The sequence below is a fragment of the Diachasmimorpha longicaudata genome, chromosome 8 (genome assembly GCF_034640455.1).
Source record: "Diachasmimorpha longicaudata isolate KC_UGA_2023 chromosome 8, iyDiaLong2, whole genome shotgun sequence".
NCBI classification, from domain to species: Eukaryota; Metazoa; Arthropoda; class Insecta; order Hymenoptera; family Braconidae; genus Diachasmimorpha; species Diachasmimorpha longicaudata.
The window spans coordinates 3,659,623-3,685,002 of record NC_087232.1 but is presented as its reverse complement, the minus strand read 5'-3'; the positions used below and the strand labels follow the sequence as shown (position 1 = coordinate 3,685,002).

At 38.9% G+C, this 25,380-nt stretch overlaps 6 protein-coding genes across 7 annotated transcripts in view; 4 read left to right on the top strand and 2 right to left on the bottom strand.

Annotated features, from left to right (window-relative positions):
• Positions 1-7,344, top strand: part of LOC135165205 (lachesin-like) — a 58,883-nt gene extending 51,539 nt beyond the window's left edge. Inside the window, exons 6-9 of the mRNA XM_064126287.1 lie at positions 738-869; positions 1,261-1,380; positions 1,899-2,069; positions 2,805-7,344. Coding sequence (XP_063982357.1) covers positions 738-869; positions 1,261-1,380; positions 1,899-2,069; positions 2,805-3,139 — 758 coding nt within the window. The 3' untranslated portion in view covers positions 3,140-7,344. The remainder of the gene's footprint in view (positions 1-737; positions 870-1,260; positions 1,381-1,898; positions 2,070-2,804) is intronic.
• On the bottom strand, positions 7,340-10,698 carry LOC135165197 (probable ATP-dependent RNA helicase Dbp73D). Its single transcript, XM_064126266.1, has 4 exons — positions 10,606-10,698; positions 8,902-9,912; positions 8,086-8,523; positions 7,340-7,768 (listed from the first exon to the last, which is right to left on the bottom strand). The coding sequence occupies exons 1-4, from the start codon at positions 10,626-10,628 to the stop codon at positions 7,405-7,407; spliced, it is 1,836 nt and encodes a 611-aa protein (XP_063982336.1). The 5' UTR covers positions 10,629-10,698; the 3' UTR covers positions 7,340-7,404.
• Positions 10,699-11,683: 985 nt separating this feature from the next.
• On the top strand, positions 11,684-13,279 carry LOC135165213 (small ribosomal subunit protein uS9). The gene is made up of 5 exons (XM_064126299.1): positions 11,684-11,793; positions 11,880-11,924; positions 12,102-12,233; positions 12,878-12,992; positions 13,076-13,279. Exons 1-5 carry the CDS (start codon positions 11,785-11,787, stop codon positions 13,219-13,221), a joined length of 447 nt encoding a protein of 148 aa, XP_063982369.1. The 5' UTR covers positions 11,684-11,784; the 3' UTR covers positions 13,222-13,279.
• Positions 13,280-13,646: 367 nt separating this feature from the next.
• On the top strand, positions 13,647-17,783 carry Clbn (Caliban). Of its 2 annotated transcripts, none has more exons than XM_064127128.1 (6): positions 13,647-13,713; positions 13,810-13,896; positions 14,026-14,197; positions 14,496-15,722; positions 15,976-16,668; positions 16,974-17,783. In XM_064127128.1, the coding sequence occupies exons 2-6, from the start codon at positions 13,841-13,843 to the stop codon at positions 17,643-17,645; spliced, it is 2,820 nt and encodes a 939-aa protein (XP_063983198.1). In that variant the 5' UTR covers positions 13,647-13,713; positions 13,810-13,840; the 3' UTR covers positions 17,646-17,783. The 2 variants fall into 2 exon arrangements, with proteins under 2 accessions (XP_063983198.1, XP_063983197.1); XM_064127127.1 differs by having other exon boundaries at positions 13,666-13,713; positions 13,805-13,896.
• Positions 17,353-20,124, bottom strand: LOC135165649 (serine/threonine-protein kinase VRK1). Its single transcript, XM_064127129.1, has 4 exons — positions 19,987-20,124; positions 19,551-19,928; positions 18,269-19,268; positions 17,353-18,178 (listed from the first exon to the last, which is right to left on the bottom strand). Exons 2-4 carry the CDS (start codon positions 19,925-19,927, stop codon positions 18,080-18,082), a joined length of 1,476 nt encoding a protein of 491 aa, XP_063983199.1. The 5' UTR covers position 19,928; positions 19,987-20,124; the 3' UTR covers positions 17,353-18,079.
• Positions 20,125-21,752: 1,628 nt separating this feature from the next.
• Gwl (greatwall) lies at positions 21,753-25,317 on the top strand. Its single transcript, XM_064126072.1, has 3 exons — positions 21,753-23,312; positions 23,574-24,343; positions 25,035-25,317. The coding sequence occupies exons 1-3, from the start codon at positions 22,012-22,014 to the stop codon at positions 25,079-25,081; spliced, it is 2,118 nt and encodes a 705-aa protein (XP_063982142.1). The 5' UTR covers positions 21,753-22,011; the 3' UTR covers positions 25,082-25,317.
• The last annotated feature ends 63 nt before the right edge of the window (positions 25,318-25,380 follow it).

Here is a 25,380-nt window from a genome sequence, read left to right as displayed (position 1 = left end):
CCCCACCCCGAATCCCTTCTAATTTCATCGCGAGCGGAGAAAAATCCAAAAAGAGTAAAGTGTCTTTCTCCAGGAAGGCTATTGCACGCGCAATCCGGCGCGTTAAATCGTTTTCACCATCTGGAGTCAGTGCCCAAACCCTTTTCCCAAAAAGTTACAGTCGTTTTCTCATCTCCTAGAATAACCCGTAGAGCAGGGAACATCCCCTATTACGAAGTACTGTCCCTTGGACATCTTGAATTTACTGTCTTTGTGCCTTTCACCACACATCTCAACCATCCCTTCATTACGTAGCCCCCACGTCTCAAATTATCCTCATAAATTTTTTTATTCCCTCGGGAGTTTCATTTAAGAACGTCTGAGTGGTAAAGTCCAGGTTACAGCATTGGTTTTTTGGAGAATAGAAGTAGTATCAACAGGACTTTCATTTTAAACATTAAATTAATTTTACCCAAAATTTAATATAGATAGAAATAATTGAAATAAATTTTGTGTCCAATCGTCAGTCTAGATTGTTAGTAATAATTCAGTGAGACATGTAAAAAAATCTTATGAAGGAATTTTCCAAGATTATGACAATGTTTAAAAAAACAAATATTTTCTATATATTTTTTTTATGGATAGACTACCTCAAATGTAATGCCTTGACTGCGAGTAAAACATCCACAAATTGTCCAAATTTATCCCTTCGCACTATTTTTAATCCCGATAATTTTATTTCATTATTGTTTTTGCAGCTGTGAAAAGTTATGACGGTGAAACCCTCAACTTGACTGGTGTTATACGACAAGAAATGGGCATATACCTGTGTATCGCCAGCAATGGAGTACCACCCACCATTAGCAAGCGTTACTCTGTGCAAGTGCATTGTGAGTACCCTCTCCGAATATCATAATATTTTATTTAACTATTCCGTTCGTAAAATTTGTTTGCTTTAATTACAAAGCAAATTAAGAACGTATTTTCTACTTCTTCCATGTTAGCTCTGTCCAAAGGACACCACCACTCTGTTCCAATTATCACAAATATTCATTTAATTTCCTAAAAAAATTTGTAATTGCTCAGGAAAAAGTTTGAAAAATTAAAAATACTGATTCTGTCATTGTTTTGTTGTTAGAGGTAGTTAAAAGGTTGATCATTGCATATTTAAATTAATAAATTGGGTATCAGATATTTTTGATATTCGAAAGAGGGTATGTCGTTCTTTGAATGGAATTCTTGATTTTTCGCGAGTTTCATTCCACTCACTTTAAATTACAGTTGGACCAATGATAAAGGTGACGAATCAACTTGTGGGAGCACCGGTTAATAGAAACGTAACGCTCCAGTGCTCCGTTGAGGCATCACCACGTGCCATGAATACTTGGTTCAGGGATCAAGGTACAATATTTCTTGATTTTTCTACAAAGGCTAGTCTGTGAGAGGCTTTATAAATTATTCTCTCAATTCAATTTTGGAAATTTTAATTGAAAATTAAAGAAACACGGATATTCACCCACAAACCGGTAATAATTTTCACTAATAAAATAGTGAAATAAAAATATTAAAACAAAATTCGCATCACCAAAAAATCATAATTTAAAAATCCGAATTAGCAGTTGATTGCATTCAGGCCCACTAATGAAATATAAATTGATAAATTTCACTCAGTGAATGTCCGCCAATTACTAACGATTTAATTGAAAGTCCTCTAAATGAAATCGGAATTCATTTTCAATTTTCACATAATTACGGCTTTGATTACTCAGGAATTCCCCGCCGGTCATCTTCAAACATTCCAATGAACATTTCAACCGAAAAATAACAATAATTCAAAAACGTAAAAACCATCGCTCCTTAATGGAACCCCTTTAACGAAGAAGCTCTCGTAATAATTAAAAAAAAAATTAATAAAACAGGTGAAAAATTACTACCGAGTGGAAAATTCACGATGACAGAATTCCAACACAACGAGTACTCCTGGCAGATGAATCTCACTATTCACAATTTAGAAAAAAAGGATTTTGGTGGTTACTCCTGTGCAGCAGATAATGCTCTGGGGAAAGCAGAGGCCAGTGTGCGTTTGCAAGGTAACGATAAATTAATCCATTCACTTCGTCCCCACTCACTCCTTCTCAACTCCCTACGGCTATTAGCGTGAACTGCACGAGGATAGATAGATGGGCCATTGGGTGGTTGGGTGGGCTTGGCTCAGGTGCAACAGGTGTAGAGACAGAAAACGATGGTATGAAGTGGATTCATCCCCCTCCCTCTTCACAATACCATTTAAGCTTCGCTTCAATCTGTGGAGAGGCTTTAGTAGCCAACAAATGTTTGATCAATCCTCCTCTTCCTCTTCTCCTCCTCCTCCTCCCCCCTCCTCCCCTTCACTCCTTCACCTCACCTATGGTTAATCGTTATTCGGGTATCGAGAAAATGAGAAAATAATAAAGCTGTTTTATTGGTTCTAGGAAACGACTAGTTATGTGAGGGATTGATGGAAATTTTAAAACGATTTTTGTCTGGGAGTGAGAAACAAATGTAGAAAAACTCCTCCCATTAATTTATATGATGAATTTATTATTATTCTCCCATTATTAATTTTGCATTGATTGTTATTCGATGGTTTTGGGAAATCTCAAAAATTTTTAGAAGAGTTTCTTCTCTATTGGCTTTAATCATCACTTTTCATTTGCAAAAAAACGAAAAATTCATCTTTTTGTTGGGAGTAATGCTACCTCAATTCCGCAAATAGAATTATACAGTTGAAAGGAGGGTGAAAATATATTCAAAACAACTACTGAAGTGATAATTAATCATTTCAGAATTAGAACTGGTAACCGAAACAACACCAGGCCCAGTGTCTCGTCATACAGAAGCAAAAAGTCGAAAGAAGACAAATGGAAAGAAGAAAATACACAGAAGACCCTACGACCACCAGGAGGAGACCGATAATTACTTAAGTGGATTTGAGGACTTTGGTACAACTCAAGTGATGGGGGGGAGTACTCAGGAGGGCCACAGAACAGAGAGGCCTTTCACATTCAGCGAACGACCTTGGGTAACGATGGTATCAGCAACTCAGCGATTATATCCATCATTTCAGGGAATTTTTTTGCTGCTATTCGCCTCGTTATATCGTCAGAGGGTTACGATTTAAATGGATTTTATGATCTACTTCTCATCTGCCAAATTTATGTACATATGAAGGAGTTTAGTACCGTCTGTGAATGGTGATGCATTCGGCTGAGCTCGGGAAAATTATATTTCAATGGAAGCGATGAACACTCAGTCTTCTCAACTCTTTTTTAGATCAGGCGAAGGGGTGGCAAATACTGTTGAGGTACAATCGGACGAATAGAAAGAATTTTTTTTTTCTATTTTCACCCGGAAGTCGAATGGTTTTGAATCAAAGCTTTTGAGGTTCCAAGGACCGTTATTGAGGTTTGGAATTGAGGGTCAATTGGCCTTAAATGAATTAACCCCTTGGCTTTGAACACCACTAACGGCCATTTGACGCTCAAAACCATATTACCCTCAACTCTCCACGTTCTTAAGGATTATTCAATCTTCAAGTCCATTTGACACTCTCTTAAAAAATTCTTAAGAATTGTCTAATACTCAGAGTCATTTACCCCCTAACTCGAGACATTACTGAAGGCCATTTGATTCTTATCAAGGTCACTAGACCGTCACCTAGGTACCAATGGCCTAAGAGGTCGAACGCCCCATAGGGACGTTTGAATTTTGAGCTCTAATCGTTTCAACCGCCAAATAACTTTTAATAGCATCAATATTTGGAAGTTTCTTTAATTGTGGAAAGTTTCATTTTATCGTATTTCCCCCCTATCAACGAAAAATAAACCTAATCAACGATTAATTTTCATTTTTTTTTTAATTAGCAGTAAATATTCATTCAATCTTTATTTTTAAAATCGAAATGAATTATTCAGTTATCCCGAGTAATGGACTTTCGATAATTCAAATAGTTATCCATAATAACTAGTTCTCTATGAAATATTACCCAGCTCTGATACGCAACCAATTGAAACTAATTTAACGAGTATCGTAATTGGAACGAGCGTGTAATGATACGAAATATATGCGGGTAAAACTCTGCGGGCCCATATTTGTTCGATTAATCGAGCATTTAACGGCGAATTATCCAAGAGTTCTCGTTTCGCATTTTTTCATTCATTAGCCGTTGTGGATTACCAACGAAATGGATTAATTGATGGGTTTCAAAGGGAGTATTAACGGTTATTACCGCAATTTTAAGAATTCTGTAAATTGTCTTCCTCATTTTTTTAATGGTACCATTAGTTGGATTAATGACCAATATCATGACGCTAAGCGGAAGGGATTACCCAATGGGGGTGTATATAATCTCGCTATTGCAGGTGAATTATTAAGTAGAAATATTCGATTTTAGAACGACTAGAAAGCAGATGAGATCTGGTAGATTTGACGGATGTATTTTTTAATGATTGCGGTTTTTTTGTTGGAGTGGGATGCTGGTGGATAGAGTGATGGGAAAATTGAAGGATCGAGAAAGAAGAATGATGATGACATTGAAGAGACAAATGCTATAAAGACGTGACACAGTGGCACACATAAAAGATTCACTCTTTTTCTAGATAAATGCGAAATCAACATAAATTTCCGATTTTACTTTCAGAAGACGTTATTTTATATTCGATTAATTACTTAATTATCTATAAAATGAAGAGTCTTAGCCAAAACCGCGAGAAATGTCCCTCATGGCGAATTTCGAATTGCTCGTAAAATTTCTCCCTCTTCAAATAAACCCAGAGTTCATGAGAATTTCAATCTCGAAATTGATGGGAATTTTAAAAAAATTGAAATTAATTCATTACGTTTAATCACTTTGCTACACAATACCCTCCATTCAGTCCTTAACGTCCTCATTACTGGCTCACTTGAGAATCCGACAATATGACGTACGAAAGTCTAAATTATTCGATAAGATCACGCGCCATTGAAGCCCGAAATACGAAAAAAAAATCATGATCCTCTGGAGAAAAGAGGTGAAGTGATCCTACGGGATCCACTCAGCGAGAAATAGGTCATCAGAGCTAGTCCCCCAAAACAGCTCTGATGAAAATTTTCCCAAGCTTTCATCTCACCAAAGTCTAGAGATAAACATGAAGATAATTACAAGGCCTGATAAGCGAATGCCACCATCCCACTCCATTACTATAACATAAATTGAAAAAGACTTCGAATCGTTTCAATTTTCATCTCGAATTAGGACCACGAATTATGCACTAATCAGACGTAATACTGAGAGTCGAGGAGTCGAGACAATAAATAATATAACGTCGAGAATTAAGAATAAGAGCGTTTCACGGAGATTTTCATCACGTATTAAAAAAATGTTAAAAGACGCATTGAATTCAATGGTGAATGGACAATTGATGAATATTAAATATCAAAAGATTTATTAACAATTATTCCACAAATGGATTTCTGAGACGGGAACTATCACTATAGTCTGAGCGAAACGGGCTTGTACCACTTCACCACTGAATTTTTTATTCTGAAATTTCAGCAATCATAATGATAATGTAAAGTTGGATAGATGAATTAGGGAAAATGTTACTGAGCTCGTAACGTATGTTGTTATATTATGAAATTGTTTATAATTGAATTTTCATTAGCAGATGTCGGCTAGTGGAGTTGTAAAATGTAAGAGTTAATCCTTGTCATATCCCAAAATTTTGTCTCGTCAACTACAAAAAAGTTCTTTTGAGTATTTTGATCCTCTTTCTTTTGAAGATCGTCATTAACCCTCAAAACTACGAATTTCTAGTTGAGGGTAACCCTTAAAAATATTTAAGGTTCCAGATCAGATGACTTTGTGTGTCATACAAACTTTACGAATGTTAAGGGTTAACAATAATTAATTAGAAGGTCGGTCGGGTCAATTCACGCCGAGGAATCAGAAAGGGTCAGACGGAAGTTTGGCCCTTAACCCCAGAGGTTCCTGAGCGTCGTGCGACCCTTAATAATTGAGACCATTCAACTCTTAATTACGAACGGCCCTTCGGCTAACAAATCAAGACATCCTCGAGGGTTACCGACCCTCGAGGACCTTTCTAGTTGAGGATCACATGATCCTAACTGTTAAACAGCCCTCATTCTGTTACATTTTACGACATCACTACTCAGACAGCTATTTATTTCACGAATAAAGCGAGAATAACACATTCATTTCGCTGAATAGTTTAATTTCGAGTTGATAAATTGATCGACGAAAGAAAAATATGAATGATGACATACACGGCAACGACACATATGAATTGCATAGGACCACGTTTACTGTGTAAATACTATTAGAATACAATCTATTTACTACTGTACATAAATGAATAAAAATATGACGAGCGAGGAGTATGTAATCATGGAGATGCCGACAGAATGTTAGATTTTATATGTGAAATCGATGAAAATAATAACTCTATGTGCAATGCAAAAAAAAATCAAACAAGCAACGAAAAGACGCGAACAAAGTCTGACGAAAAATGTTCACGCACATTTAATTGATTAGAAAATATTTCTCGATGGTAATGGTATTGAACACATATCCACGGAGAAAGAAAAAAATAAATCGAACGAATACATTCGACATTTTATTTGTCTTTTGGCTAATAGATTCATAAGTGCTTCATATTGATGATGATTTCACTCCAAAATGGGGTTTGTACGCGAGCTTTAATAATTGAATCTCTCGTTAAAAATGAAATTAAAATCGAAGAAGCAGTGATAGTTTGGAGAAGTCAACGATTAAATAGGGTAAAAGCCACGATCATAAAAATTCATCAATCAATGCGTTTGACAAACAAAAAGTCACTTTGAAGATAGAAAAAAAATATTCAACATTATTTCATTATAGTTTATCGCCTCTCGACGCAGCGTAAATTTAAATCTTTTGTGGACATTTCCCACATCTATTGGATATGACATGTATGGTATGAAGACTTTCTTTCATAGAGAACACGAAGAGCCATAAAATAAAACTACCAAAATTTCCGTCTCTCGGTCTATTTCAAGATATTCAACAAAAATGAAAAACGGAATAAAATCCAAGTGTGCTTTTACCCTAATCATCTCGGACTCTATACTCGTTGTTGATGAAATACCAATGGAATAACACCATTTATCTTTTATAAATTGAGGAAAGAAACCTAACAAATGTAAATAATTTGCCTTGAAGAAAGAAGTGAGAGAGAAAAAAAATCAAAAAATATATTCAATTTCATTGAGAATGTAAAGATAACGAGAGGTACGACGTATAGCATCTTAAATACTCAAGACAATAAAATGTTATTATCGATGTTGAAACCCTTTTTTTTATTATCGATCCTCCACACTTAAGTAGTAAAATATTCAACAGTGAGTTAATTAATTTTTATGGCCACGTTTGCGCCTCGCTTTGATCTGTTTAATTTCCTTTGTCCTCTCATTCTCAATAAATTCCTTGAGTTTCTCCACATGCGCCTGATAATTCATGGCCTCAGCAACGGATTCGGGCATTTCAAACTGTTCAATAGAAGGTAATGCTTTGTGGGCGGCGGTGAGCATTCGAGAGAAGACAGAAACCTGATTGGACGTGAGTATTGAAATAGCAGTTCCTGGTAATCCGGCTCGTCCAGTACGTCCAGCTCTGTGAATGTAGCCCTTTATGTGCTTTGGTAGATCATAGGATACGACTAATTTAACACCTGCTATATCCACCCCTCTTGCCAATGCGTCTGAACTCACCAAGCTATTCATAAAGAAATAAAATCAGATGATCAAACAATCATTGGAGAATTTAAGAAGATATTCTCATCCCTCATTCCTCTGTTTAATGAGAAGTTGCGGATGTAGGAGAATGGCGTAAATCATAGCCATTATTTGAAGAATCAGATGAATTTTCCTCTAGACTCACTCATTTACAAAACAACCCGAAAAGAGAAACAAAGAATGGCTTCAAACAACGATAATTTTATGTTTTATCCAATGTGAGTGAATGATCTTATTGGGATTCTTATTGGAACTGATCCTCTGTTAAAACAAAAAAAAACTAAGAGAAGAACTTACATTTGACTCTTTCCCTCGGAAAACCTCTCCAACATCTCATTCCTCTGTTTTGGCAACAATTTGGCGGACAACTCGTCAACAACAGCCTTTTTATCCACCAGCATAAATCTCAGAAGTACGGCAAGCCTATGGGAAGCTTCCCCAGAATTGGTAAATACTAGGGTCTTCTCAATTGGCTGTTGAGACGTGATCAATTTAACTAGTGCAACTGGTTTGTATTCAGGTGCACATTCGACCGCACGCTCAATCAATTCATTTGGACTTGTATACCTCCCCACAAATTCACCAGTTTCCTTGTCAAGATCTATATCATCGTCTCTGTCTGTTATCACAACTGATGTGAAGAGAATTGGATGAAACAACCCCAAACGACTCAATTTTTCAGGATCTTGAGATAATGTTGCGGAGAGCAGTAATTTTTGGGCCGGTGGAATTTTACTAAAATAAAAATGTGATTTTTTAAATTCTGTTATCTGTAATAGACTTAATACGTCGAGATGAAAAAGAGGAGATAATTCTCATTAGATTTTTTTTGTCGAGAAAAATAAGAATTGTAAAAAAATCTTCATGGATATTTTCGATAAGTTTTCTGGAATTTATGTAAAAATATTTTTCTAAGAATGAACAATTCAATTCTGTTCGTCGTCAACATACTAATGTTCTCTTTCCAATATCTTTTTAATTTCAATGATATTTAATTGGAGAAGTTCTAATGAAGGGCTTCTGTGACCATTTCTCATCATCAAAAAATTTCCACTTGAAAATTGCCCTCAATCCACTCTAAACAATTTTGTTGCTAGACCTATCGGGACTTACCAAGCCTTCCAATTTCTAATACTCAAGGTCGGAGCACACCGATGAGGCATTGGAATATACCTCAGCCACTCAGTAGCCCTGTCAGCCTCGTCAATGACCAAAAATTCCAACACCTCTAACGAAAACCCCTCCGTCTTCAAGATATGATCGACCAGTCTCCCAGAAGTAGCCACAACAATATCCACCCGACTAACCAACTCCCCTCTCATTGTCCTTTCGACTAAATTTCTCTGCTCAACCTCAAAGGAACTCGCCCCAGAAATCAGTCCCACCTTTAAATCGGTGCCTGAAACGTATGTCTGAAAGACCTTGAAGACTTGGGTCGCCAGTTCTTGGACAGGTACGACGACTAAGCACCTGATCCTCTGCACAAATCTGTCCTTCAACTGTTGAATTATGGGGAGCACATATGCCAGAGTCTTACCACTTCCAGTGGGAGCTGAGACACATGTGTCTCGAGGCCAAAATCCTTTCACCCTGTCCTGGCTGCATTTCAACATCCAGCTAATGAGATTTGCTTGTACTGGAAAAAGTTTATTCACTCCATGGGACTTCAAACTATCGATCAACCTGTCATCGAGTTTTCCCCGGAGTTCTTCGATCTCTGGACCTGTTGAGAGGTCAGCTGAAATTATCTCAGGGCGAGCCAACCATTCTGGAAGGACTCTAGCCACTGATTTGGGTTTGTGTTTTGACGAAACTCCCAGGATTGTGAAATCTGGAGTTTCTGATGGTTTTTCACTAGGCAACTTTTCGGACGCAATTGAGAAGTTAGCTTCAAGAACTCCAGGTGTATCAGGAGGAGGTGAGCATTGTGTAGGGGATGAGGGTTCATCTGTGGGGGTGACGGGAGTCGATTTCTTTCGCTTTTTCTTCTTCCTGGGGGGCTCCTCTGGGGCGACTTCGGAAGAAACTGTTAATTTCTGCTGCTTTCGGAGCTCTATCTTTTTCAGGAGCTCTGAGAGGTGGTCGAAGGGGGTCGCAGCCTGTTCAGATTCATCCCCTTCGTATCTAATGATTTATAGAGTAAACGAAATTTCAAAATTTTCTTAAGGAATAAATAAAAGTTAAAAGTTACAATGTGCAACTGAGTGGAATTTAGAAGATTTTCTATCATTTTGAACTTTCTGGAGCTTTAAAATGAGATCAAACTTGGAGGAATCCCATCGTTGATTGAAAAAATATGGGAAAAACTGTCTGCACTTATTCCGGATATATTTCTGTGACGAAATTATCAACTATTCTCAGAAGAAATTTGAAAAGAAAACGTTGAGAATTTTTCTTTGTGGAGAATACAATTATCCACAATCAGAAGATGTTTCCGTGATTTGGAGTTAAAGCCCAATTGTTAGCGACATAATTCAAGAATTGAACAAATTGAAACGAATAACTTCATAGGAAAATTATGTAAAACCATTTGTAAAATGTTGATTAGTTCTAGTCCAATGGGACGATTTAGCTAAATTAACTCAGATTTGGAAACTTAAAAAACGACTTTAAAATCGAAAAAATGATATGGATTTTCACTCTGTTAATCTCATGTTTCAATCAATTTAAGACGAAATGTTTTGCTAAAAGTTGTAAAACTTCTTTACAACGGACCAATTTTCGAGCTATCCCCTAATATTCTTTATAGAACAAACTTTCAGCAGAGAATAATCAAGCAGTTACAAAGTCACTAACAATAAATTAATAATAACTTACCTGTTTACAACGAAAAGATCCATTTTATTTATTTATATTTTGGGGTTATGGTCACGATATTCACTGTCTACACCGCACACGTGTAGATAACTTAGATTCCGAAAATTATCTACAATCTAGGAGTCCGAACTCCAGATAAATTCGTACGGCGGGGTTCTTTGAAACCCATTTTCAAATTCGCAATTCATTATATTATCCAACAAATGAATAATTACAAAAAACAGACTCTTAGGACTGTAAAGGGAAGCGAGGAGAATAACATTTTAGGTTATTCCATTGGTAAATATTCGCCTGGTCCAGTATTCAGACCCAGTGTCGACATTTTTGATAATAAAATATTATTACATGTTATTTTTATTGCATATGGCGTCTCAAATGGTCCTTCTACGACTAAAAACATATGAAAATCAATTCGTGACTCACATTCTGCTGCTTCATCCTCCGGCTTCATCGAGAAATTTTAACCTCGACTCGATGTAAACAATACTGTGTACACTCTCACATCACTGATGTTCTTTGTTCTGCATCGCAAAATCATATCACTCGCGGGCACTACTTTGTATATTACGATAGGATAATATGTAAATATTTGGCTGAAGGCCTGCGGATGATGGCCAGCGGATGATGGCCAGGTACCGGTGTTCGCAGGAACGTGTAGCGAATGTTGTTGAAAATAAAAATAAATACCGTGATATGGGGAAATAATTTGACGCCAGAAACGCGAGGAAAAAGCGTACGTTATCACTGTTTGGCAGCTCCACACCCGGAAAATGAATACCGACCGGTCACTTGACACCTCACGGCACATTGATATCGTCAACATTAATCCCCCGGGTTATAGTAATCACCCCGAGTGGTGTTCCCGCGTTTTTCCCTTCGTATGTGCACCAGGTCTACGAGACGCGACCGGCGCGAGAATATCATTATGGCGTCGGTTCTGAAACAATGCGTGCGCACACTGAGTGAGGCACTGCGTGCGCGCGCAGAGCGAGGGGCAGCGTGCGCACAAGCGAGTTTATTTCTTAAAGGCTCTGCGCATGCACAGATATCTAGATAATTACGACCTGAATTTTCATGAGAATTATTCGTGTAAGAGAGGATCTTGAGAATCCGCCCACAAATTCTCGATTTCCGGTTCGTAGAAAGTGACGACTTCCTTTTCACGACGTGCTCGCCAAAATGCTGAAGGTCTGATAACATTTTCTTATTAAATTCGTGGAAATAATCGTTAATTAATTGGTTTATTAATTTTTTTCATTTGTTTTCGATTACAGAAACAGAAAGAACCCATCCACTCAGTCCAAGTCTTCGGACGCAAGGTAAAATATTATTATTAATTGTCAAAGTCTGACGGCGTGTACGTCATAACCTCAAACTTTCAAACAATTTCTGGAAGATTGAATAAAACTTTTTTCGGATTTTTTCCATATCCATTCGGATAAGTGTTTTCCCTTTAGGCCCTTAACACGTGTTTATGATTCTCTTTTCGCTTTTAGAAAAGTGCAACTGCCGTTGCTTACTGCAAGCGCGGCCGTGGAATCTTGAAGGTTAATGGAAAGCCCCTGGAGCTCGTTGAGCCCAGAGTTCTTCAGTACAAACTCCAGGAGCCAATTCTGCTCCTAGGAAAGGTAACTAATCTAATCAATTTGAAATTTGTGGAAGAATAATTTACTTTTTAGGAAAAATAGATTCTGTGGAATTTTTAAAGACATGAGGTACCACATTGATTCAGTGAAGTGGAGTCAAAAATTTATAGTGATTTAGGCATAAAGTCTTGGAAAAAATATTGTTAATGTCCTTTGATTATCTGACTTGAAAACTGTTCGAATTTTCTGATGGAATTGTGCAGGAACAGGGAAGCAGTTCACCTCCCTCGTTCAATCATTAGTAACTAGACTAGAAATTGGGGAGGGCATTAAATTTGTTGTCGTTTTGAGGTTATTTAATCAAATCGAATCATTACTTCCACTGATATTAACTGTTTAACAACAAGTTTCTTTTTCTAAAATTTTACTTTGGATAAAACAATTTTTGTCAAAAAATCTTTCGAGCTCTAGAGAAAGTACTGAAGTTTTTGTGGAGAATTTGACGAGTACAAAAAATTGACTAAAATTTGACTGCCCTCTTCGTATTAAAAACGTTATACAAACACAAGCGAGTTCACTCGGTCTTCACTTCTAAATTAATGATTTAAATTGAGAAAACAATGTTCCCATCTTTGTCCTCGATTTGATGCAATTGTTCAAGCCTAATGATCATTATTTTTCAATAGGAAAAGTTCTCTGGTGTCGACATCAGGGTTCGCGTGAACGGTGGAGGTCATGTAGCTCAAATCTACGCTATCAGACAGGCAATTTCAAAAGCCCTCGTAGCTTACTACCAAAAGTGTAAGTAGAAATTTCAAAAGTCATCACGTGTCCTCAATTCCTGACGAAATAAATAATTTATTTTCATTGTTTACTATTTACAGACGTCGATGAGGCGAGCAAGAAGGAGGTCAAGGACATCCTCATCCAGTACGATCGTACGCTCCTCGTTGCTGACCCAAGACGCTGCGAACCCAAGAAATTCGGTGGTCCAGGCGCCAGGGCCCGCTACCAGAAATCTTACCGTTAATCGCTTTTTGTATTGCGTTTTATGACGTGATTAAATAAATATGTAAAAAATCGAACAATGAGCGTTATTTTTTGCAGATTCGTCCCTCCAACATCTTACGCCAATTTCATTAATTATGGTCACTTCATAAAAAATTGATAAAATCAGTTGAATAGTTTCTGAGCTATTAATTATTGATAAATTATGCAATTATATCTGTCTAACAAAAAATGCCGAAGATTGAATCAATTCTGTGAGGCTCACAGGGACTATTAGTGGAAAAAATTAATGAATGAAAGATGATTGAATAATTTTTCGCGGTTTTACTCTTCGCGGTACTTTCACAAGACAGTATGAGCCCACACCATCTAAATTGACCCAAATCGCACAGCTGGATCCCAGAAAGAAGGTTCCAAAGAATTTTGTTGCATAATTCCATGTTAATACCATTCTTCAACTAATTCAGAAGGAAAAAGGAATAAAGAGCCGATAATAAAATGTCCAACTGTAAATGTTGGTGCTCCCGTCTTTAAACTTCAATAAACGTCATCAGTCATGCATAAGACGTGTAATCTAACCTGATTTTCCAATTTGTTCTGTCAAGTTTAGACGCTCAACTGCCACATACGATCATATCATCATGAAGACGAGATTCGATACCTACGACATAGTATGCTCTGTAGCAGAGCTGCAGAGGTAATTTATAAATAAAAAAATAAAATTTGTTCCACGCAGAGAATTCTAAATGAAAACATTGGCATGTTCCTAACCTGTCATCTCAACTCTGCAATGATGAACTTAGAATCAGAATGGACATTCTTTCAGATTAATTGGAATGAGAGTGAATCAAATCTACGACATAGATCATCGAACGTACTTGATTCGATTGCAGAGGAGTGAGGAGAAGGCAGTGCTCCTGTTGGAATCTGGAAATAGAATACACACGACTGCATTCGAATGGCCAAAGAATATAGCACCCTCAGGATTTTCCATGAAGGTAGAATCATAGTTTAGAATGAGGAGAATTTTGGATTCGATAGACTTTTTGGCGTATTTTCTAAGCAAATTTCGTATGCAATTACGTAGACTCGGACCTCTTGACCAAAAATCCAATACAATTTTGCCCAGAATTCTCGTAGAGCAGGAAAAATAGGAACATTTTTAAAACTCTGAAGTCATTATAACTAAAAAATTTACTGAAAAACCTGTGGATTCTCGGGATTTCTGTAATCTTTCTCCAGAACGCACGTCCCCCTCTGACCCATCCACTGACCAGTCGTATAAATAAATTGCAGATGCGAAAGCACCTGAAAAACAAGCGCCTCGAGGTCCTCCAACAAGTAGGTACTGATCGAATTCTGGACTTGCAATTCGGTTCCGGTGAGGCCGCCTACCACATCATCCTCGAGCTCTACGACCGAGGAAACATAGTCCTCACCGACCATGAGTTAACAACCCTCAATATCCTTCGTCCACACACGGAAGCTGATAAAATTCGCTTCGCTGTTCGTGAGAAATACCCCCTCGATCGAGCCCATACAACGACAATGCCAGAGCCCCGAGTTATCCAGGAGAAGCTCGCCTCTGCGAAGCGCGGAGACCCCTTGAAGAAAATCCTGAACCCTTTACTCCAATTCGGTGCGGCCCTGATCGATCATGTTCTCCTGAAAGTAGGCTTTGGGGCTAATTGCAAATTAGGACAGGATTTCTCTCTTGAGAAAGATTTCGATCGAGTAATGGAGGCCCTTAGAATGGCAGATGAAATTCTGTCGTCAGCTACTAAAAACCCTCCTGGAGGGTACATCCTCCAGAAAAAGGAATCGAAAGCCTCTCAGAATGGGGAGGAGGAGTTCATGATGACAAATATTGATTTTCATCCGATGCTGTTCGAGCAGTACAAAAGTCAACCCTTCAAGGAGTTCGAATCGTTTGATGCAGCTGTCGATGAGTATTATTCGACCATGGAGGGGCAGAAATTGGACCTCAAGGCACTCCAGCAGGAGAGAGATGCCCTGAAGAAGCTGGAGAACGTGAAAAAAGATCACAGCCAACGACTCGTGGGGCTGGAGAAGACTCAGGAAGTGGATAAACAGAAGGCAGAATTGATAACTAGAAATCAGGTGCTGGTTGACAACGCCATTCTGGCGATTCAGAGTGCACTGGCAAATCAGATGGCTTGGCCAGACATACAGGGTCTTCTCGATGAGGCTCGCAGCCAAGGGGACCCAGTGGCCTCGGCGATAAAACAACTCAAGTTGGAGACGAATCACATTTCTATGATGCTTAGTGATCCTTATGAGGAGTGTGATGGGGAGGAGCTGAAACCGATGATTGTGGATATCGACCTGGCGCAATCGGCCTATGGGAATGCAACGAGGTATTATAATATGAAGAGATCGGCTGCTAGGAAACAGCAGAAGACTATCGAGTCGCAGGGGAAGGCCTTCAAGTCAGCAGAAAAGAAGACGAAGCAAACGTTAAAGGAGGTCCAGGTGATACACAGCATCAATAAGGCGAGAAAGGTAAGACTTGATGGTTTTTTGGGATCATTTTTCTCTGGGGGTGACCTATGATAGAAAATCGGTTCAAATAACATAGGGTTTATTTTCATCCCCTGAATATTTGACAGATTAACGAACTTTAAAACTAATTTGGAAAAAAATATGATGACTTATTACCTTAAATTTTAGTAAACTTTGCCCTGTTATTTTTTCCAAACGGGTCAATCATTTTTAAATAAAAAAAATTAAAGTAATCGCATCTTTCTTCCTCTAGATCTACTGGTTCGAAAAATTTTACTGGTTCATTACTTCTGAGAACTACCTGGTGATCGGTGGAAGAGACCAACAGCAGAACGAATTGATAGTCAAACGCTACCTTCGAGCTGGCGATCTCTATGTGCACGCGGATTTAACCGGTGCCAGTTCCATAGTGATTAAAAATCCCTCAGGTGACCCAGTCCCGCCAAAGAGTCTAGCCGAGGCTGGCACCATGGCTGTCGCTTACAGTGTTGCCTGGGAGGCCAAGGTGGTCGCTGGGGCCTGGTGGGTACATCATGATCAAGTTTCTAAGACTGCACCCACTGGAGAATACCTGACTACCGGGTCGTTCATGATCCGAGGAAAAAAGAACTACCTCCCGCCCTGTCAGCTGGCTATGGGGTTCGGGTTTCTATTCAGACTCGAGGAGAGTTCTATGGAGAGGCACAAGGGCGAGAGGAGAGTCAAAACTCTCGAAGAAGATTCCCTGGTCTTGGAGACTGTCGAGGAAGATAAAGAGATTGTTATTGAGGATTCTGATGAGGAAGAACGACTTGAGGGCATCAAGGAGGAGAATATCGATAGGTCGAGTGATGATGAGAAGTCACTCTTTCCTGATACTCAGATCAAATTGGATCTCTCTGGACCTTCAGTGAAATTGGTTATTGATAATAAGAGGCCTCTGGAGGAAATACAGGATCCGGAGGAAGTGAGATTTTTGTTCCTTATTGTGATGCTAAGAATATCGAAGTGTTTATTGCATTTGTAATATCGATTTTGTAACTTACATTGCGATTCCTGGTAAATTTTTATTCGTGATTTCATGACATTTCACCGAAAAAAAATAACCAAGACACTTTAATATCCTTAACACTCGTAAAAAGTCTTCTTAGATTTTGTGACAAAGAAATGTGTGGGAAATCATATGATTTTTAAAAGAATGATGATAATGCATTTCCACAAATTTTTCTCTTACTCCATTCAAACATTTCAAACGTGATTTTTCACTTTCAGGTGTACCTTGGTGATGACAAACCTGTGAAAGTGTCATCGCGAAGAGCCTCAGTTCAAGAAAAACCAGGTCGACCCGCGGCAGAAAAGGCAGAGGGGGAGAAACCAAAGGAAACAAGTGGATTGAAAAGAGGCCAGAGGGCAAGGCTAAAGAAAATTAAGGAAAAATACAAGGACCAGGATGAGGAGGACAGAAAACTTCTCATGGAAGTGTTGAAACCAGATGGGGCAGCTAAAGAGGACAAACGAAAAAAGAACAAAAATTCTCAGGGGCAGAAGGTACAGCAACGACAAAAGAAAACTGGATCAGCTCCAATCCAACAGAAGCCCCAGAACATCGACAATGACGATGAGGACGTTGGACCTGCACCTGAGATGGATATGCTGGATCAGCTAACGGGAAAACCCGTCGATGAAGATGAATTACTATTCGCTGTACCTGTCATTGCACCTTACGGTACACTGAACAATTACAAATTTAAAGTCAAATTGATGCCTGGAACTGGGAAAAGGGGAAAAGCCGCCAAGACTGCAATTTCTGTCTTCTTGAGAGATAAAACTATCACAACTAGGGAAAAGGATCTTCTCAAAGCTGTCAAGGAAGAGACCATCGCTAGAAATATTCCAGGAAAAGTGAAAATCAGTGCTCCACAAGTACAGAAGCATAAAAAATAGAAGTATTACAAAGATAATATTTTATTTTGGTTTTATCAATACAAAATTCTCAGGAACGTATCATTATTGTAAATACTGCTCAACAGTTATCTCAAGAAATAAATGGATATACTCTGGAGTTACTCAAATTTATAACAATTTTGAAAGTCATAATTCAGTAATTCAGTGGTAAGATAAATGTGATAAATGGAACTTCATCAGTTCTGCATGTTTTTTATCGCAGAAAATTAATATTTAATTATACTGAAAATTTTTGCTGATTGTTTACATTTTACCACTTCATTAGTGAAATGTGCATTAATTTCGAATAGTTTATGTTGGATTTTTTTTGGCAATTTCAGATCGTTGCAGGTCACTTTTTCACATTTTTCATTCTACTAATTTCGACTAAGCTCAATGCAATAAATTATGAATTAGAATGAAAAAGGATTCAATTAATTATCGAACATATCAGCATCGGAGTCAACCGGCTCTGGTTCCTTACGCACTACCTTTCTCGCCAATAGTCGTGACTTAGTCCCTTTCGGCATTACCTGAAATATAACATAAGGTTCCTGAGTCTACCTCGAGTCGTCAAAGACGAAAGAACAAATAATTAATAAATTTTTAAAATTTTTTATCACCTCAGGTTCCGATCCTGAATCCTCATCATAAACCACTTTTTTCCTCCCCCTCCTACTGGGCTTCTTCTCCACCTCCATTTCTACCTCAGCCTTCTTTATCTTCCTCTTCTTCGTAATAGTGATCCCATACTCGGTATCTGAATCATCCTCAATCGACTCCAAGATCTTCTTCATGTCCTTCAACTTTTCACGTCTGCTGTCAACAATAATTCCCACACAGCTTTCATCCAGAGATCTAGGAGGACTGGGACTCCTAAAAGGCTTCGCTCGCGGACTCTTCCTCGTGGGGGCATCCCCACTGACCTTTTTAACCCTCTTAGGTGTTGCAGTTTTAACTCCAACCGACGAAACAGATGCAGACTTGCCTACAAACTCCAACTTTCCATCCGGCTTGTGCCCAAGTTTTTTCAATCCCTCGACGAAAATAAGTCTAAATTCAGCATAATTAGGGGTGTCTGTGAACTTCATCTCTGATACTAACTCCATGAAGTGTTTCACAGCTTCAGGACACTTCCCAGTACCGAAGCACTCCTTCAGAAACGATTCAATATCTTCAAAGGCATTCTCTTTCATTTTCTGGACCTTTGCCGCATCCTTTAGATTCTTCTCCCAGGGAAGGCTCCCACAAATCCATTGAATGATATTGTAGCCCAAAATTTCGAAGTCTCCCCTCATCGTTGGTACTCCCATATGGGCGTCTCTGCTGGTATACTCGATGGTGCCATTGTGCGCTTTTTTCGGATCCAATTTGTACTCGGATTTCGTGGTATAATGAGAGGCGAGACCAAAATCGACAAGGTAGATCTGGTTTCCAGACTTCAGATCTAGGAGGAGATTCGCTCCCTTGATATCTGCGTGCACATAAGTTCTGCCATGAATGTACTCCAGAACATCTATGATCTGAATAGCTAGTTTGAAGACAGTAGCCTCTGGAAAGCGTCTGTTGTTCTCGAGGAAGAGTTTCCAGAGGTCTGTGCCGTATCTTTCCATTACGACGAATCTGATTACGAAGACGATCGTAATTGTGAATTGATGATCATAAATATTCAACGTCATTCAGATACCGTTTTGCATGGAATTACTATTTTTAACAATTTAAAGTATTTTATCGTTCAAAAATATTTTTCTTACGGTATAAGACTTGTAAAGACTCCACGCCAGAGAGTTTATTTATTCCTCATTGAAATATAAATAATTAAAGAAAAATAGTTTATGGAATCTTTAGTTCTCCTCATCAACATCAGCTGTGTACGACAAAAAATTGAAATTCTAATCTTCTCACCTGTATTTGGTCCCTTTGTACTCATGACTCCCATTGCCAATGAACTTGGGCATTCCCAAGCTCCCCAACTTTTTCTTTTTCTTCCAGGCCTCAATATGTTCAGGTTTAGCATTCCTCATGTAGAAGTGCATCTCCACGAAGAGGGGCCCATTACCATGTGGTTCGATCTTGACGACAAGGGGATAATCCTTGGGTGTCTTTCCATTGTGAGGGGCTGCGGAGTAGATCTCACCGAAGCCTCCCAGGCCTATCGACTTTCCCAGGATCCATTGATTCTTACTCAGGTCTGTGAGCACTTCACCTGCAGCGATCGGCTCCGGGAGTTTGTATCCATTTGCCCCAGTCTTTTTCGCGGGTCGTTTACCCTTGGCCGCCATTCTTCGAGGTTATGAAAGTTTGTTAAAATCTTTTCGAGGATGTTGCATAGGCTAGTCACCTTATCGCTGATGTTTAACGGCTTTCGATAAATTTTTCTTGAGGGACCTCAATAGGGAATAAATAAATCAAGGAAAATTAGAGACGATTGAAACTCAGAACATTGTTTTTTATTTCAAAGGTATGATGCAGTGCATCGGTTCACAATTCAAATGATGAGATTCTAGAATTTTTCAGGGGGACATGTTTTTCTAGGGAAAAAGCAAATGTCACTAGGGACTGGCTCATTTTGCCGCCAATTCTCGTGGCGGTGCGGGCCGAGTGGGGGGGAGGAGGCAGTTTCTTTGTTTGTTGTGCTCTCGTTCAATTTTGCGAAAGTGTGAAGTGAAATAATTAGATTTGCCCATATAATCAGGCTTTTGTTGCTAAAAACGACGGCATTCTTACTTCGGCAGTTTTTGGGGAACTTCGAGAGATGTGAACAGATAGTGAGATTGTTTTCATAACGTAATGTTTTGAAGACACGTCTTTGTCGAGAAACAAGTCTATCATTTTTTGGGACACAGTAAGTGATTTCGCTGTTTGGGATTGAATGTTTGTGAATATTTAGAAGCGGGGGAGGAATAACGCCATTTTGTTAATGGATTGGTCGAAATTTATCAGAGTCAGTGTCCAGATCAACTGTGTAGCCGGTATAAACATGTCGGTGTCTTCATGCATCTGTGAGATGAAATGTTCTTAACAAAAATTCAGCCATCTTTTCTCAATTTCGCGTTATTCCCAATATATCGGGAGTGGGTGAAACAACGATTTTAATCGTTGGGAGGGTGTGGGAAAAAGTGAGTGAATTGTCCAGTGAATTGTGTAGTTTTTGGTGAACTTTGGTGTTCATGACCTCCTGAGAACAGTAGAAACGAATTTCTGTCGTTTTCTAATGAATATCTGCATCAATGACAGGTAAGATGCTTCTGATGACCGTTAATTAAAAAATTATTTTTTTGTGTCTTGACTATCATAATTATTTCTTAACCTTCAAAATTAGCACAAACGCATGAAAAGTAGATAGTGACACAAGGACACAGCGAAGATAATCTGAGGTCTTGTAAACAATACCAATGTAATGATTTTTTATATGTTCAGGAACTGCTGAGAGAGCTGGTGAGCGGTAAGTCCTGTTATTGTTGGAATTCTTGGCAAGAGATTGCCCATTTGCACGTCCAGAAGTTGAAACAGGTTCGTGTCACTATTTAGGGGACGAAACAATTTGTTTTATTTCCAAGGCGACTTTCAAACTTGAAAATAGGGTTAAACTAATCAAAATCACCCCATTGCGTTACAAATTATTAATAATTAATGCCCATAGTACTATTTATACAATTTATCAGTCGTGATTCTCAATTCAATTATTCTTGAAACGTTGGGAGGAAATGAAAAATTGATTGAAATACTTCTGCAATTATGAGAGAAAAATGAAGTTGTTAATTTCGGCATCACCTTTGTTATTTGTGACCTCCAGGAGCTTTTAGAGGTGCATTTCTCTTCTCTGTTGTTAGAAACATTGGATAAATACGTAGAGAAGTTTTTATAGGCCAATTAGTGACGATTTGTGCTCCGTTTACTTGAAAGGTTTTTTTGATGCTTGAGATATTATTTGACTTTCAAAGGATTTTTATAATCTTCAAAATAAGGTGATATCAATAAGAATCACCTTTTTCGTGTTTTTAAAAGTCCCTCGAAATCCTTTTAAACCTCCTCCTCCCCCCCCCCCCCCCCCCACGTGATTCGCGCTTGCACTGGTGGGGATACCCACCAGCTGTTCTAACCAATTCTAACTGTTGCTCTTCCCGCCAGTCCGATGCACTGCCGGTTACAAACACGTTCTAACATGTCTACATGTTAGCCCGTAATATCAATAAAACCTATAATCACCCTTATCTCCCCCAAAATGTGTAAGAAAGTGAAAAGTGATGGAAAATGGCAGAACAAGAATAACCCTGAAGATATAAATTGAACGAATTGGGTAACAAGTGCTCCACTTACTGTGAAAGTCATTGAAAATCCTTATTCGACCGTCACCGGAGTTCAAATGGACAAAGTCGACATATCCTCATCAGGAATCGACAGTGGAATAGCGAATGGTACATCCTCAGTTTCAGCGAGTGCCTCAGGCCTCAATGAATCCAACAATGACTCCTCCAACTACTCCATGCGTACCCCAGTGTCGGAGACCCGGCCCATCAACAACTCCATCTTCAATACCATCTCCAAGCTGGTGAACCCTTCGGCGAAGGTTCCAGACATTGACGACTTCAAGATGGTAAAGCCGATAAGTCGAGGGGCCTTCGGGAAGGTCTTCCTGGGGTACAAGAAGACGAACCCCGATCAAGTCTATGCGATCAAAGTCATGAAAAAGGACGAGATGATTCATAAAAATATGGCTTCACAGGTCGTCATTGAGAGGAATGCCCTGGCCCTAACGAGGAGTCCTTATTGCGTGCAATTGTTTTATTCACTGCAGTCAGTGAGCTCTGTCTATCTAGTGATGGAGTACATGGTTGGAGGGGATTTAAAGTCTCTGTTGGGATATTTTGGATATATGGAGGAGTCAATGGCACTCTTCTACACAGCAGAAGTTTGCCTAGCCCTGGACTACCTCCACTCCCACGGAATAGTTCATCGAGATCTGAAGCCCGATAATATGCTATTGTCTCGCGAGGGTCACGTCAAGCTCACGGACTTTGGTCTGAGTAAAATATCATCCCTGGATCGAGAGCTCGAAATCTCGGACCTAGTTAACCGCACACCCAGCCTCCTCGCGAGAACTCCGGGACAATTGCTCTCTCTAACATCTCATCTATCGTTTGGCTCTGCTGGGAAATCTCTGGACTCTAACCTGGACACGAGTGACGACAGTGCCTCAGCAATGAATTTATTGCCAGCTCTCCAGGAGCGCAAGACTAGATGCCTCTCTCTGAACTCCCTAGCTTCATCGACAACCTCCGGAGATTATTCCAAACTGTCTGGTGTGACTCCTTTCCAGTCAGCTGAGGATCTCCACCTATCCGACAGTGAAGAATTTCACGAGAATCTGGTTATCGAGGGGTTTTGCGAAGAGGATAATAGCACTGGTAGCTATCACACATGTGAAGCATCATCCATTAAACAAATCAGTGGATTGGATAGCAAAGGGGATGAAGACGAGTCGACCATCGAAGCTGAAAATTCTCATCAACCCCTTCAGCATCCTAGTCCTCTAAGCACTGGAAAGAATGCTTTTCCAAGGGGAACCAAACGGAAACGGGCCCCCATGTATGTGAGCACTGGACTCACGAGGGAGATTAGTCTTATGGAGCTGGAAGGGCATACCACGCCGAAGAGGAAGAATAGGTTTGGGGATTGTTTACTATCATGTCGGAAATATTATAGAGAGAATTTATTTCATAGGTCAATGGATTTATCAGAAAATACCATCAAACTTTTTTGCAGAGACTTTAATCTCCAATAAGAAGAGTTGTGTGAGATTTCCTGCTAAATCCAGTCATCACCAACGCACTTTTTCATGAATTGAAACATTGAATTGTTGAAAACAATTCTCATTGTTGCTTTTTATACTTCCTAATCAAATATAAACACAATATTATCCTTCAGAGGCACAATCACCACATCCACGACCTCCGCATCAGACCCACAACAGGAGCTGCCAGAGGATCGCAAAGGCCAGGAAGGAGGATCGGGTGGAAGAGTCGCCTTCAGTACCCCAGTGTCATCCCTGAAAAGCCGTAACCGAGAGGACGGTAAGCAGAATGACGGGAAAACTGCCCCCATCAAGAGTACCAGATTCGACCTGCCACCCCCAGCAGCCACACCGGACCTCCCAGATCACAATCAGGATTCAGGAACTGACGAGTACACATCTCCCCAGGGAATCTCCCCAATAACAACTCCAGCAGCATCTGACAACAACTTCACACCCTTCAGAACCCCCAAAAGTGTGAGAAGAGGAGTCCCCGGAACGTCGAGCAGAACAGACGACAGAATTCTGGGAACACCTGATTATCTAGCTCCAGAACTCCTCTTGAAACAGGGACATGGACCTGCTGTTGACTGGTGGGCCCTGGGGGTATGTCTGTATGAGTTCTGCACTGGGCTTCCTCCCTTCAACGACGAGACACCTCAAGCTGTCTTCGCAAATATTCTGGCCCGGGATGTACCTTGGCCCGAGGACGAGGAAATACTCTCCGAGGAGTGCGTCAAGGCTATTGATGCTCTTTTGACCCTTGATCATAATCTTAGACCCTCAGCGAAGGAGGTCCGGGCAATGGGGTTCTTCAGCGCATTCCCTTGGGATGAACCTCGCAGGGCCAGTCCACCCTTCATACCTCAGCCGGATGATAATTATGATACCTGCTATTTTCAAGGTACTACATCGTCGTTGTTTGTCTATTTATTTCGTTATATTATGATTTATTGGTTTATTTTCTTGCTTCAACCTGTGCTGCGTGGTTTTTGTTTATCCGAGGATTTCTTTTTCGACAATTTAGTGGGAAAAGTTAAATATTACCGTAAATAACGGAGAATTAATATCTCAAGAGAAGATGGAGGTCAGTTTTATAGAGTCAATTGAACATGATGACGTATTGTAGAAATTGTCATTGCGAGCTGATTATTTTCATTGAATATCATTTATTTCTCCTTTTTCTATTGCAAGTAATGAAATATAAAATTTTTCTTTCTATAAAAATATTCAAAACAATTCTAAAATTAATGTTTTCTCCGTCAATTTATTTTTATTTTATTTTTTTGTTAAGTATTCAGAAATAACCTCCTCTTTAGCTGAGTAAATCAAATTTAAAAAATGTTGTTTAACTAGGTAAATACTATTTCAGTTGCAATGTTTTAAAATATCCAGGTAGTTTTATTTATGATCTGTGATGGCTTCTAAATATCATCCTGTATCAATATTTCAATTCAGAATTATTGAAAGCATATCTCATCTTCTCTAAATTTGAAAATATTGACCAAAAACTCAACCTGAAGTTCATTTTAATTTTTTTTATTTTCAGCTTTCGTAAAATCTTTAAAAATAAAAATTTCCTTTTACAATTTCAGCTCGAAATATTCTTCAGCATCTCAACGTCAGTAACTGTGAGAATTAAATTTCACTCAAAATCTTGTAGACTATTCAATCGAAGAAATTGTGAAATAATGTAAATATTTATGTCTTTGTAATATAAAATTAGTGTAACTGGAATTGCCACTAGCCATTTATATAATGCTCCCACAATTTCTCCAATAATTCATATTTTTTTAAACATCTGCTGCTGCAATGTATTTTTGTGATATAAAAAAATTTTCAGAATGGATTTAATGAATGTGATTTTTATTTAGAAAATGAGTAATAATTGAGTTTTTCATTATGGGAAAGCTCGATTATTACGTTCGATGGGAGTGACAT